The sequence below is a fragment of the Hyla sarda genome, chromosome 2 (genome assembly GCF_029499605.1).
Source record: "Hyla sarda isolate aHylSar1 chromosome 2, aHylSar1.hap1, whole genome shotgun sequence".
Classification (NCBI taxonomy): Eukaryota; Metazoa; Chordata; class Amphibia; order Anura; family Hylidae; genus Hyla; species Hyla sarda.
Window position 1 is genome coordinate 237,022,863 of NC_079190.1, and position 15,231 is coordinate 237,038,093.

Sequence of the window (15,231 nt, forward strand, 5' to 3'; positions counted from 1 at the left end):
GCGGACTTCCAGAGGTTTCAAAACTACAACTCCCAGCAAGCCAGGGCAGCCATCGGCTGTCCGGGCTTGCTGGGAGTTGTAGTTTTGAAACCTCCGGAGGTCCGCAGGTTGAAGACCACTGCGGCCTTCAACATCATCCAGCCCCCTCTCACCCCCTTTAGTACTCACCTCCGCTCGGCGCTGGTCCGGTCCTGCAGGGCTGTCCGGTAAGGAGGTGGTCCGGTGAGGAGGTGGTCCGGGCTGCTATCTTCACCGGGGAGGCCTCTTCTAAGCGCTTCGGGCCCGGCCTCAGAATAGTCACGTTGCCTTGACAACGACGCAGATGCGTCGTTGTCAAGGCAACGGCTCTATTCCGGGCTGGAAGCGCGGAGAAGAGGCGCCCCCGGTGAAGATAGCAGCCCGGACCACCTCCTCACCGGACCACCTCCTTACCGGACAGCCCTGCAGGACCGGACCAGCGCCGAGCGGAGGTGAGTACTCAGAACTAAAGGGGGTGAGAGGGGGCTGGATGATGTTGAAGGCCGCAGTGGTCTTCAACCTGCGGACCTCCGGAGGTTTCAAAACTACATCTCCCAGCAAGCCCGGACAGCCGATGGCTGCCCGGGCTTGCTGGGAGTTGTAGTTTTGAAACCTCTGGAGGTCCGCATGTTGAAGGCCGCAGTGGTCTTCAACCTGCGGACCTCCGGAGGTTTCAAAACTACAACTCCCAGCAAGCCCGGACAGCCGATGGCTGCCCGGGCTTGCTGGGAGTTGTAGTTTTGAAACCTCTGGAGGTCCGCATGTTGAAGGCCGCAGTGGTCTTCAACCTGCGGACCTCCGGAGGTTTCAAAACTACAACTCCCAGCAAGCCCGGACAGCCGATGGCTGCCCGGGCTTGCTGGGAGTTGTAGTTTTGAAACCTCTGGAGGTCCGCATGTTGAAGGCCGCAGTGGTCTTCAACCTGCGGACCTCCGGAGGTTTCAAAACTACAACTCCCAGCAAGCCCGGACAGCCGATGGCTGCCCGGGCTTGCTGGGAGTTGTAGTTTTGAAACCTCTGGAGGTCCGCAGGTTGAAGACCACTGAGGGCGAATGATGAGAAGAGGATGATGAAGGGGGGGGTGTGGGGATGATGAAGGGGGGTGGGGATGATGAAGGGGGGGGGGGGTGGGATGATTACAAGGGGATGATGAAGGGGGGATGTGTGGGATGATAAGGGGATGTGTGGGATGATGACAAGGGGATGATGAAGGGGGGATGTGTGGGATGATAAGGGGATGTGTGGGATGATGACAAGGGGATGATGAAGGGGGGATGTGTGGGATGATGACAAGGGGATGATGAAGGGGGGATGTGTGGGATGATAAGGGGATGTGTGGGATGATGACAAGGGGATGATGAAGGGGGGATGTGTGGGATGATAAGGGGATGTGTGGGATGATGACAAGGGGATGATGAAGGGGGGATGTGTGGGATGATGACAAGGGGATGATGAGGATGTTAATGACGGGTCTGGATGATGACAGGGGGGGATGAGGTATTTCCCACCCTAGGCTTATACTCGAGTCAATAACTTTTCCTGGGATTTTGGGTTGAAATTAGGGGTCTCGGCTTATACTCGGGTCGGCTTATACTCGAGTATATACGGTATCCTCTATAAATAACTTACTACTTGAATAAGAAATGTTATAATTGGATTTGTCAGGTCTACTAGTGAGCTAGATATATTTTATAAACTGATATAAACTGTGTAATGCAGACCGTACATACAACAACCAATTAACCAACCAGTCATAATTTCAACATAAGTTTAATGTATTTTCACTATTCCAGCAGAAAAATGACCAAAGAAAGCTATTCTATCCTGGAAATATATTGGAAAATGTCAGTGTCATTCTGTAAAAGAGTGATGGAGGAAAATAAGGACAATAAAACCTAGACTTACATTAATTTCAGATATTCATATGTCCAAATACATTATAGACAGAGATCAATGAAAAGACAACTGGAGGTAATGACATCAACAAAAATCGCCTTATACCATTTTATCTTTCCATATAGTAAATATAAAGTCCATGCTGTTTAAGAAGTAAGAGAAACATGTCCAAGTTGTTTAAAATATGCTGGATTTCTCATAAAGTGTCTTTCCATAGATATATATAAATGTTATTTCTCTCACACAATCTTTTGTTTTTTTTTATGTTTTTTTTTCCTTATATCATCATAAAAAATCTTAAATAGATGTCTTCATGAACCCTGGTAACATTCACAATTTTATTAAGCATCTCAACTTTATAAGCAAAGCTTCAATGAACACGTGGCTTGCATTTGTGATATATATATATTTAAAAAATATATATATGTACACATTTATATATAGGTATAAATAGCTATTCAGCATGCAAAGATTTAGTGATTTCAGGCATTTCTACAAGTTAGATTGATGTATTTTCTGCTATTATTGCTGTCTTGGTTAACTCAATGATTCATCCATAGAAACAACAAGACATCTATTTGGGGGGATTTACCCTGTTTCGACTAAAAATAAGTCTTCATTTAAGTCATGGGTGAAAGTTTACTGAAGTGCAGGTTACCCACAGGTATTAACAGATCAGATTGTCTGGGTCAATAGAATATAGCTCAAATACCGTATGGTACGTGTTGGAAGTGCAGTCATCCATCAGTCCAGTTTTCCACAGTCCCCATGCCTGAATGATACTGAAGTGAAGATTCTCTGGATAATGAAAAACTTTGGGAATATAAAAATTCATTTGCTGTGTTTATGTGTGGTGAGGGGGGCTTTCTTTCACATAAAGATGGGTGCACTCTTTCTCGCTGGAAGGATGAGGTTGGAACCCTCTCTCGTGCTTGAGACTGTGAAAGCTGATTGTACACACTGAAGTGTGACTCGCTTGGTGGCTGTGATCCTTGGCTTGCAATTGTTGGAAGGCGAGGCATCATGGTGGTGGTGGTAAAGTGAGTTGGAAAAGGCTGGTATGGAACAGTTTCCATTGTTTGGACACTATAGCTGGTGTAGGGTGAAACCGAAGTCCACATGTTGCAGCTTAAAGGAGGTGGTGGAGGAGGTAAATCATCAACACTTGATACTCCAGCTATTTCTGCTCCAGAAGTAGAGTACATACAAGCATCTCTTGGTGCCACTTCATTGCGGTATGGTGGGCTCAGCATCTGTTGGTCATATGGTGGAGGAGATCGAAAATAGTGATCATCTGCCATAGAAGAAGAGGGATCTAGATAAGATCGCTTGCAAGGGAGGTCTAGGTGACGTGCACCCTCTGTAAAAAAAAAAAGAACTAAAACTTAAGGCAATGCACACGAGACATAAGAAGACTAAAAAAAAAGACTCTACTCTCCACAGACAATTTAGAAGACCCAACAAATATTAATTTGAATATATTAAGTAATCTCTAAGAAATTTTTATCATTTCGGTTAGTGTACTAGGCAGCAATAGCTATTGTTGTCTTTTTCATTAACCTCAACTGTATTTATGTGATTTTAATAAAATGTTTTGTAATAATTCTGGCTCTTAATTTATTCATTTATTTTGGCTTACATATCATTTAGCTATTTAGCTACTGTAAAAAGGAGCTAGATATTAGTTGGGGGATCTGGTCAATTTGATCCCTGCTGTGTTACGTCAAAGATCAGTTTATGGCATCTCATGTCACAGGTCTAATACTTGGGATACTTTCAGTCTGAGTCTTTAGACCTTATTTAGGCCAAGACTTATGGTTGTACTACACTCATCTGGTCTTACATTGCTCAACTTTTCATGTTAGAAAATCTGTTGTAAATCTGCAGTAACATCTAGATGGATTTTGGCTCATAATTTGTGGGGGCAAAATTTTCAACTTGTGTTCTAGCTTCACTTATCTCTCAGAAATGTAAGCTAACATCTTAGCTGTGAAGCCGGAAATACACTTTAGATATCTGTTCTAACTATCACTATCTATTCTACATCAGAATATGTATCTATCTATTCTACATCTCAATATGTATCTTAAAAGTGAACCTGTCAGTTGTCAGTAGGTAAATAGAGGTGTAAATTGCTATATAAATAAGGGGCTAAACATCTTTATACTAGACATAACTTTTCTATTTCAATAGTCCTTTCCAGCACCTTTTTGGTATTATGTATATGAGGCTCAAGTGACCAGGGGGCGTTTCCCAGCACAGCAAGAGCCAAGGTAAGTCCAGCCCATGTCTTCTTTATCAATGCCCACTGGCCCGCTTGCATTCGCCTACCCCATTTGACTGACAGCCACTAGAGAAAGAGGAGATGGGCTCATCTTGCTTGGGCTTTTGCCATGCTCGGGCAATACCCCCTGGGCACTTGAGTTGTATAATAAAAAATGGCTTATATTTCACCACTGGAAAGGGCTCTTGAAACAAAACAAGTATGCCCAGTAATATGACAACTAGCCATTTTCTTTGATATATCTTTGGCATGCCTTGTTCAGGTCCTGAGCATGAATCAGAGATTCATTTTTTAATTCAGGTTTTTGATTCTCGGTAGGTGTAAGATTCTGCAAAAAGTGCCTGCACTAGATGTTATCCAGTTTATCAGTTTTGCTTTGTGTGTTCAAATATATTAATAGAACAAATCAAGGGTTCAAGACATTTATGATTTCTGTAAAGAAATGATTCTTGAAAAAATCAGCCAACCTAGTTGTACAATACCTCTTCTTTTTAAACAGTGATAGAAAAGCCCAGAGTCCCTCTGAGCTGTGAAAGAGTTGAGCGGTAGATCTTGAGCATCAGCTGCACCAAACTGCATGTGTGCTCCATTCTCGTACTGATAATGCTGTAAACCTTGGTGGGTACTATGCAGTGCATTAAGGTCTGACTTGCTTGGCAACTGCCCCGGATGACCTGATACCAATCGTTGTCTCATGATGCTTTTAGATATTACAGGATATTCTTTACTGGGGAAGAAACAAAAAAAATGTTAGTAAATGTTATGGAATTCATAATACTGATAATGTTTGACAGGGTATTACCTAAAAAAAATTCTTATGGTAGTAGAAGATAATGAGTTTTGATCCATCCATCATATGATTGTACATTGTATCAGAAAACAGTTAGTATATATCCAGTACATACTTTCTCACAAATATCTTTAACCCCTTAAGGACACATGACGTACTGGAACGTCATGTGTCCACTCCCGATCTATAACGCGGGGCCACGGCGTGGCCCCGCGTCATAGCGGTTCGGGCCCGGCCTCTAACAACGGCCGGGACCCGTGGCTAATAGTGCGCGGCATTGATCGCTGTGCCGCGCGCTATTAACCCTTTAGACGCGGCGTTCAAAGTTGAACGCCGCGTCTAAAGTGAAACCGAAAGCATGCCGGCTAGCTCAGTGGGCTGTTCGGGATAGCCGCGGTGAAATCGCGGCATCCCGAACAGCTGACAGGACAGCGGGAGGGCCCCTACCTGCCTCCTCGCTGTCCGATCGCCGAATGACTGCTCAGTGCCTGAGATCCAGGCATGAGCAGTCATGCGGCAGAATCATCGATCACTGGTTTCTTATGAGAAACCAGTGATCAATGTAAAAGATCAGTGTGTGCAGTGTTATAGGTCCCTATGGGACCTATAACACTGCAAAAAAAAAAGTGCAAAAAAAAAGTGAATAAACATCATTTAACCCCTTCCCTATTAAAAGTTTGAATCACCCCCCTTTTCCCATAAAAGAAAAAACACAGTGTAAATAAAAATAAAAATAAACATAAATGGTATCGCCGCGTGCGGAAATGTCCGAATTATAAAAATATATCGTTAATTAAACCGCACGGTCAATGGCGTGCGCGCAAAAAAATTCCAAAGTCCAAAATAGTGCATTTTTGGTCACTTTTTATATCATGAAAAAATGAATAAAAAGCGATCAATAAGTCCTATCAATGCAAAAATGATACCGTTAAAAACTTCAGATCACGGCGCAAAAGATGAGCCCTCATACCGCCCCATACACGGAAAAATAAAAAAGTTATAGGGGTCAGAAGATGACAATTTTAAACGTATAAATTTTTCTGCATGAAGTTATGATTTTTTCCAGAAGTGCGACAAATTCAAACCTGTATAAGTAGGGTATCATTTTAATCATATGGACCTACAGAATAAAGGTAAGGTGTCATTTTTACCGAAAAATGTACTACGTAGAAACGGAAGCCCCCAAAAGTTACAAAATGGCGTTTTTTTTTTCAATTTTGTCTCACAATGATTTTTTTTCCCGTTTCACCGTAGATTTTTGGGCACAATGACTGACGTCATTACAAAGTAGAATTGGTGGTGCAAAAAATAAGCCATCATATGGATTTTTAGGTGCAAAATTGAAAGAGTTATGATTTTTTAAAGGCAAGGAGCAAAAAACGAAAATGCAAAAACGGAAAAACCCCCGGTCCTTAAGGGGTTAAAGGGGTACTCCACTGCCACAGCATCTGGAACACTAAGTTCTGAACGCTGGGTGCAGGCTGCCGGGGTCATGACGTCACCGCCACACCCTTGTGACGACACACCCTGTACCCTCAATACAAGTCTATGGGAGGGGGCATGACGGCTATCACGTGGTGTGACATCACAAGCCCGGAGATCACACCCAGCATTCGGAACACTGTGACAGTGGAATACCACTTTAAGGGCCTATACACACAAAGGAATTTTCTGTGTACAGCAGGTGTCGACAGAATCAGCACTAATGTCCGTGCAGACTTTAAGCGCCATAACCATTGACGACATTGCCTTTGTCAAAAGAATGAACATCTTTGTTCCTTGAACAGGAACATCCAGAATTTCCATGGTGGAAATATCACAGTGTACGTAGAGCAAATAATAGGGTTAGGGTTAGACTGCTGCAAACATAATTTGAGAAGAGTAGAATTTTTGTAGTGTGCAAAAGGATATCTTCAGAATTAAGACAATTTTGATTGTTCCCATGCATCTAAAATTAAAAAAAGAAAATTGGGCAACTTTGCAAAAAGACAATTAGTTGAAAATATTTTACTATTTTATGTCTACGACTGATTTGCAGACCTACAGTATGTGTCTTAGTGGTTACTGACTGCAAGTGAATACTGTGTATGCTATATTTAACACCTTTAAGATGTAGGGATTATTTTTTTTTGCACTTTGTTTTTTTCTTTCTTGAAATCTAATAGCCATAACACTTCCAATTTGTAATGGCATCACTGATTTTACCACAAAATGTATGGTAAAACCAAACAAAAATGATTTGTGGGACAGTTCTGAACACTTTTCGATAAAAATGATGTTATCTTTAATTTTTAGGTCCATACAATTACAATGATGCTCAATTTAGATAAGCTTTGTTTTATTTTACAGCTTAAAAAAATAAGTCATAACTTTTTGTACGAAAATGCGTATGCCTAAAACTGTTCTCTTCTGACCCCTAAATCTCTTTTATTTTTCTGTATATATGCTGAATGAGGCAAATTTTTTGCTCTGTGATCTGTAGTTTCATTTTTTTTTTTATTAGACTTTTTTGATTACTTTTTTTTTCTGGTATATGAAGTGACCAAAAATCACCAATTTGAACAGGTACGCACTTGGCGACACCACATATATTTATGTTTATTTTTGTTTACATTATTATATATACAGATATTTTATTTAAAAAACGGAAAGGGGGGAGTGATTCAAACTTTTTTTTTTATAAAAGTGGCTTACTCACACTTATTAGATTATTTTTTTTTGCATTTTATTCACTATTTTTTTGTTAAATATTATTACATGCAATGTGTATTTACATACAATACAGGCTACTAAGGCGGTCTGCCGGATTGGAGTGCCGATCAGACAGGCCAGCCGTAGGTAAAATACCTCTGCCATTGCTCTCAGCTGATTGGGATCCTGTGATTTTGCTGTGGATATCCAGATCAGCTCCACTGGCAATAGATTTTTGGCAGTTTAGATGCCACAATCAACTTTTATTTTTTAATGCCAGACATCCCCCTTATCGGTAAGGAGCTGAGCACACATCATAGTTCGGGAGCAGGCACAAGGGCATACAAATACGTAGGGGTTTGAAACTTAAGAAATCTATTCATCAATAAAACTGCAAATTTCCCCATTCAGATGACAGTGCTGGGTTTTTCAATTAATTTCATGCATGGAGACACATAGGTCTGCATAAGGGCTGTAAATATAAAACGGTAGGATATTATTCATTTATATATTATTAATTTAGATGTCATGTTTTTTTCTAAGATGTATTAATCAAAACATAGGTTGCATTGGTAAGCATGTGATCAATAACTAAAGAACATGTTAATAATCTATAAAATCAGGATACTGAAGAGGCACTGGTAAAGGGGTAGGTTGTAGATGCAACTGAATATGTTGATAGCTGGTAGGAAGAGACCTAGTGCTTTAAACAATGGACCCAGAGCATGTGCCCAAGGTGTTAGCAGCACCGCTGGAGAGATCCATTTTCTCATGTCTTTTTTGAAATTCAAAAACAAGAAGAGATCTGAGCACAAAGGAGACATTTAGGAATATATGTACTATGTACAGGGCACATGGGGTTAGGTAGTCTATATTTGGTACCTTTGCAGACGAGCTACACGCAAGTCACTGTCATCACTTCCTCTGAACCCTTTGGCAAAAGGATTATTTTCAATCTTCAGCTGTGTAATCTAAATAAAAGACATAAATAGGTATTTAAACTTTTTCAAATTAAAAAGCCATTCATTCTTGTCTGAGAGTAGTGCATACTTGGATCTCAGGTCATATGCAGTGCATCTCAGGTGATTTCAACATATGCAGTTTTTTTCAGGACTAGCTGAAAATAATATAAAAAGTAGCACCAGAACCTTTATGTGTGATTCCAAATAGCACTTAACTTTTACCGTAAGTCATATTTCTAGCAGCGGAGTACAGCTAAACTGCTATCTGTATTCAACATATTTACTAATATGTATATGAACAATGAAATAAATCATAACTGGTACCGCTTTTTTCATGGGTCCCCACTTCGTCATGCATGCATGCATTCCAAGATCACGATTGGCGTGAGCCATTGCCTGCTCAGCCAATCAGCGGCTGAGGCGGGACAGGTATAACGTGACGTTGTTGAAGCTGTGCAAGTGTGCAAAAGAATATTTAGACAGATTTAAGGTTTATGCAGGGAAGGACTCCAAAATCGGACCCATAGTAGGAAGATGGTGTGGGGTTTGGTGCACCCACTGCTGGACAAGGTGACACTTTTAACAGGATATTTTTATTGAGAGTCCCCCTATTTAAAGAGTACCTGTCACCAAACAATACTTTTAATGTATTGTTTCTTATAATTATAAGACACTTTGCTATTTACTTGCTGTTAAAATTCTCAACCTTTATATGTTCTTAATGGGGGAGATTTATCAAAACCTGTAAAGAGGAAAAGTTGCCCAGTTGCCCATAGCAACCAATCAGATCGCTTCTTTCATTTTTAACAAGGCCTCTGCAAAATGAAAGAAGCGATCTGATTGGTTGCTATGGGCAACTCAGCAACTTTTGTTTTGAACAGGTTTTGATAAATCTCCCCCATTGTGATTGAAAAAAAAGCTCTCACAGGCTTCAGGGATGCTGCACCTGCTGGAGAAGGGGAAAGGTATGATACACAGCTTTTTAAAGCTCCGAATTTTTTTTTTTTTTATGGCAGGAGGAGGGGTGTTAGGGTGTAGTTAGGGAATATAATCTGAGTTAGTTTAGAAAATATGGTAAGATGACAGGTACTCTAGCTTTCTTGCTTCCAAATATACAATGGCAAATTGCAGTATTGACACAAACTAATGTAGAGTCCCTAAGTAGTCTACTTTAAGTAGTTGAATGCGTGTAGCACATGCGGCAAGATAGCAGTCACGAGCAAGAGTGGTGGAGTCTTAATCCAGTACATCTTCTAGAAGCAAAAAATTAAATGTGTTTTAAAAGGGATAAAAAGGGGTTCATCCCTGCCCTAGAAATCCTGGGCAGTGGTTATGCATCGTCTAAGATTCCTAGGGGTATGTGGCTGGGTGTCAACCATATTTGCCTTGTTTATACTATTTTACCATGTTATGCACTGAGGCTATACTTGTATGTTGTGTTGCTGGGAGTTAAAAGGTTAACACAAACACAAATGCCTGCACGTAGGGAACTGTTTAGAGAGAAAGAAGGATATTGTTCTGGCCCACACCTCTAGCAAGGGAAAAAAAAGTTCAGTCAAATGAAGTTCACTCAAGATGAGATGAGGTGTCAGACAACCTCTCTACCAGAGACGCCCACGAGTTCCATGGGGTGAAGAGTGATTTCTACAGTCACAAGATAAGGCTAAGGCTAGGTTTCCACTTGGTTTTTTTTCTGGCAGTTTTTGGATATCTGCCACTGCAGTTTTTGAGCCAAAGTCAGAAGTGGATCCATAAGGGAGGAGAAGTGTAAGTCCTTCCTTTATATTTCCCATTCCTTTTGAATACGCTTCTGGCTTTGGCTCAAAAACTGCAGTGGCAGTTTTCCAAAAACTGCCAGAATAAAAACCAAGTGGAAACCTAGCATTAGGGTAGCTTGGGGCTCCACTAAGCCTGGTAAGATTCTTGAAACCAGCTTGCGGTTTCATGTTGTCCCTGCTTAGAATCTCTACTCCAAAGCCTGTTTGTAAGTCTTGATCTGTAAGTAGGCTAGATTCTTTTTGTTCAATAGTTTTTGTACCAAACTGTAAAATACACTGTCAGAGCGGCTGCTGGACATTTTATTCCACCAGTAATAAAAGGGACAAGTGATACTACATGGGCTAGAGCAAAGATTACAAGCTTCAGATATTGTTACTGAACTACAATTGCTGCAACCTTACCACTTGGTTTCCTGTTTAAGAAGCTATACCTTCTAATGTGGAAGGAATTACAGTGACCCCCTCGACCTACGATGGTCCCGACATACAATCACTTCAACATACGATGGCCTCTCAGAGGCAGCATCAATATACGATGCTTTTGTATGTCGGGGCCATCGCATAAACGGCTATCCGGCAGCGCAGACTGCTTCAGCTGCCACCGGATAGCCGTTTACGGTGCCCCGTGTGGTCCGCTGACGATCACTTACCTGTCCTCGGGGCTCCGGTGCGTCCTCTTCGGGATGCTCTCCATCGTCGTCATCACATCGCTACGCACGCGGTCCTGTCATCCAAAAGGAGCGGCGTGCGTAGCGACGTGATGGCGGCGACGGAGAGCGAGGATGCCGGGGAAGCAGAGGCCTTGCCGGAGCGTCGGGGACACCTTGGGGACGCGGTGACAGCAATGGACGGCGACATCCCGGGCAGCGGTGACGAGCGGTGACGGTCCGGAGCAGCGGGGACAGGTGTCCGGGCATGCTGGGTGTTGTAGTTTTGCAACATCTGGAGGTCTGCAGGTTGTAGACCACTGTCCTATACTTTACAGTGCACGGATCCCTCAACATATGATGGTTTCAACAAACGATGGTCCATTTGGAACGGATTACCATCGTATGTTGAGTGACCACTGTATTTATTCAGTAAAGACTGGTTCAGTACCATGGTGTTTTGCCTTCTGTTCTGCCATCAGTGGCAGGGCCCGATTAAGACTGTCTACAGCATGGAGCATTTCATTATGATGGGACCCCCACCCCCTGCCATGAGAATATTTTTAAGTATGTAAAATTGACATCCTATTAAAAACTGTATTGTAACAATATAGAAATCTATGGGGGACTTTTCTAAGACCGATGTATCACAAGTCAAAATAAATTCCTGCTGCTGATCATTTCAGCGGATTTATTAAGGATCGCTTGCCCCTAATAAATCTGCCAATGTGCAGTGGCTGGCCAGGTATAAGACATGAATTACCAATAGCATAGTCAATGTGGATCAAGATTCTAGATCTCCTCCCATTGAGACTAGCATGCGGATCCACACTGTTCTTCTGTTTTAAAGAGCGAAAATAAAGTTCCAATCATTTTTTTGAGAGCAGCAGAATAGTGACTGCAGCTCTGGACGTTACTGGAGTATAAGACATTATGTAACAGTAGAATAGTGACAGCAGATTTAAAAGAAACTGTAGTATAGGACGTAGAAGCAGAATAGTGAGTGCTGCTCTGCAGGTGAAAGGAATATTAACCACAATCTAACAGCGAAATAGTGAGTGCAGATTTGGTGATGACTGGACTGGTAGACATGTTATACACAGACATCACGTACACGCACTAAAACTTAACTTTTAATATGGCTACAATTTAGTAAATTTTTAAGGCAGTTGCGACTGTCGCAGTTAATAAATACCTGCCTAAAGCAAATCCATTTTGAAAAATTAACTACGTAAGCAAGTTTGAATTTTCTTGCTTTTCTTGTTCTTCACGCAAATTGTCGCACAAAAACACACGTAGTCGCAGTTGCGATAATTTTGCGACGATCATAGTAAAGAAAACCTGACTAAACCCCTTGATAAATGTCCTCCTATGTGAGTAGTATGCAATAGACCTTGAATCTGAACTTCAATTTTATACTACATCATCTGTACCACAAATGCAGAGTATAGTGGTCTTAAAAGTACTATCCAATTCTGCCTCGGAAAACTAAGGCTATGGCCCATGCAAAAAATTTGACCAAATCCGGTATTTTGCAGTCATCACAAGGTCATATGACCATAACATGCCTTGTAGCCTAACCTTTCAGGTTATTATTTTACTTCCCTTACTCAGAAGTCAGAGTTCAGGCAGGTCCAGACTGGGAGCTATAATGCTATGTTTTCATAATAATAATGGAATTAGAACTAGAGAAAGAATACATCCCCCCCCCCCCCCCCTATGTATTATGACAAGCAGCAGTAGAAGTTTAGAAGAACCTTGTAAAGAAAAGATCCATAGAATAATGCAACTGTCATTGGGCTAGTATAGCAAAATAATGAATGTTTTATGTAGACACTTGTACGGACTACATGTTTTGAGAGACACACTTCGTGCAATGCTGCGTGCTGTATGCAATGCTATTCTTCCTGTCAACAACAACAACATCATCTGCAACAATTCTAATAGAACTTCCAATGCGCATGTGAACATAACTGCTTGAAGTTCTGTATAAAGTGAACTGTAGGTAAGTACATATACAGGGAGTTTCTAAAAAGAAAAGATCCCAGTGGTAAGACTGAGATACTCTTAAAAGTAACCTACGGACAAGTGATGTAATATTCGCTGTTATGTACTACAGATGTCACTGAGATCATGTGGATTACACATCATTACTGGTATGCATTTAAATTGAAAAATGGCACCAGATTAGGCAGTGGAATGTGGCACAGCTAAATAGATGTCAATGGATTTATGTTTCATATGGTGGGTAGTGGAGCATCTGCTCCATTCTTCTGCCTGGTATAAGATTTGATTCCATGACCACTAGGTACCAGCTCACTTTCCCAAATATGTGCTTGGATTTTACACCCCGCTGTAAACCCGGAGTTTTATGGCCCCCCTCTTCATAGCTTCTCAATAAATACATGTGCTGTAATTACTTTTCACCTTAGATTTATGGCCGAGATTTTCTCATCATTATTAGATTTGCTGCTATGTTTGAATGACATGTGAGGCTTTATGGGTTCGCAGAGTCATTAGGCAATATCCCAGAAGGCACACATTTTGAATGGCTTCAGACTGCATGTAGTTAATTCTGAATATTAAAGAAAGATATGATTTCAATGAAGCCCCCCCCCTCAAAAAAAAAAATATTACAAACTGATACTATGTGCAAACATCTAAAAGTTTAATAAACATCTATTTATATAACCTCTCCTATTTGCTACATTGAAATTTCTCCAAATGTATTTAAATCAAATTCTTTTTTGGTTGGTGAATTTGTTATGGTAAACTGTTCATACATTAGAGATCTTAGATGGCACAATGGCCAAATAAGACTGGCTGCTGGTACCAATAGCTTAAAAATTTGCAGAGATACACTGAGGAGATAAAAGTGTCAAGGGTTAATGTTTTTGGCTTTTAATGTACAGTTGCATAGTAAATTAGTCACATGTATCTCCTAACAAATCATAGCAGGAAAAAGTCCCTATTCCAATCTTCTTCTCCTGGGATTTGGAGAATCTTAAAAAACTTTTTTTTTTATATATCAACTGGCTCCAGAAAGTTAAACAGACTTGTAAAAAAATCTTAATCCTTTCAGTACATATGAGCTGCCAAAGTAGAGTTGTTCTTTTCTGTCTAAGTGCTCTCTGATGACACATGTCTCGCGAACTGTCCAGAGTAGAAGCAAATTCCCATAACAAACCTGTTCTACTCTGTGCAGTTCCCGAGACAAGCAGAGATGTCAGCAGAGAGCACTGTTGCCAGGCAGAAAAGAACAACTCAACTTCAGCAGCTGATAATTATTGGAAGGATTAAGATTTTTTTAATAGAAGTAATTTACAAATCTGTTTGACTTTCTGGAGTCAGTTGATATGTAAAAAAAAAGTTTTTTCCTGGCATACCCGTTTAACCTGTTAGAACCAGTCAAAACCTGGCTCATACCAGAGTTACTAGCCCTGGACTTGCTTAGAGTTCCTACTATTGCTAGGCACATCTACACTTACACTAGGTGACCTGTCACTTGCTATTCCTGAACTTTGTTTTGTCTGGACAGTGAGGATATCATTTTACATTTCCAGTCTCCTATATTAAGAACCTTGTCTCTGCATTACTTTGATCTTTTATGGCGCTATGGTCGGGTCAGTGCCTATCTGTCACATAAGGAAGACTACCATGGATGTGTCTTTCCAAGTGTCGTTTCCAAGATTGCCACCAGAGTAAGTAAAGAGATGTCTACATTTTGCACCTTGCACCACATTGAGCCAACCTGTGAAGATCATCATTCAGCAGTTTCAGTAACTTTGTACCTGAGAGAATATAGACCGGCACATACATCTGCAGAAGATATTACATGCACAAATGCTACAGCACACATAGATTGCTAACTTCAGCAAAAATGCTATAAAAGCATTCTTTAAAATGGACAGTGACCAAATCTCTATTCTCCTGACTCCAAAAATTGTAACCAACAAAGCTGTATTTAAGCAACCATATTACATTGGAATAGCGCAAGGAGTTAACTTAAGTAATTTCACAGAATCCTAGAGTTTTGAGGTTTCCTTCCTGTGCTTTGTACACTGAAAGAGCTTTACTGGCAAAAAGATTACTGAGGAACATTGGGTTAGTACCACTCTGTCATGTGACATCTTAAACAGGAAATACTACACCTAGCATAACCATC

General features: G+C 40.9%; 1 protein-coding gene across 1 annotated transcript in view; it reads right to left on the reverse strand.

Annotated features, from left to right (window-relative positions):
* Window positions 1-1,848: 1,848 nt before the first annotated feature.
* The window catches only part of TBX4 (T-box transcription factor 4), a 161,879-nt gene continuing 148,496 nt past the window's right edge, over window positions 1,849-15,231 (reverse strand). The window contains exons 6-8 of the mRNA XM_056560544.1: window positions 8,562-8,650; window positions 4,681-4,925; window positions 1,849-3,274 (exon numbers count right to left, since the gene is read on the reverse strand). Coding sequence (XP_056416519.1) covers window positions 2,652-3,274; window positions 4,681-4,925; window positions 8,562-8,650 — 957 coding nt within the window. The 3' untranslated portion in view covers window positions 1,849-2,651. The remainder of the gene's footprint in view (window positions 3,275-4,680; window positions 4,926-8,561; window positions 8,651-15,231) is intronic.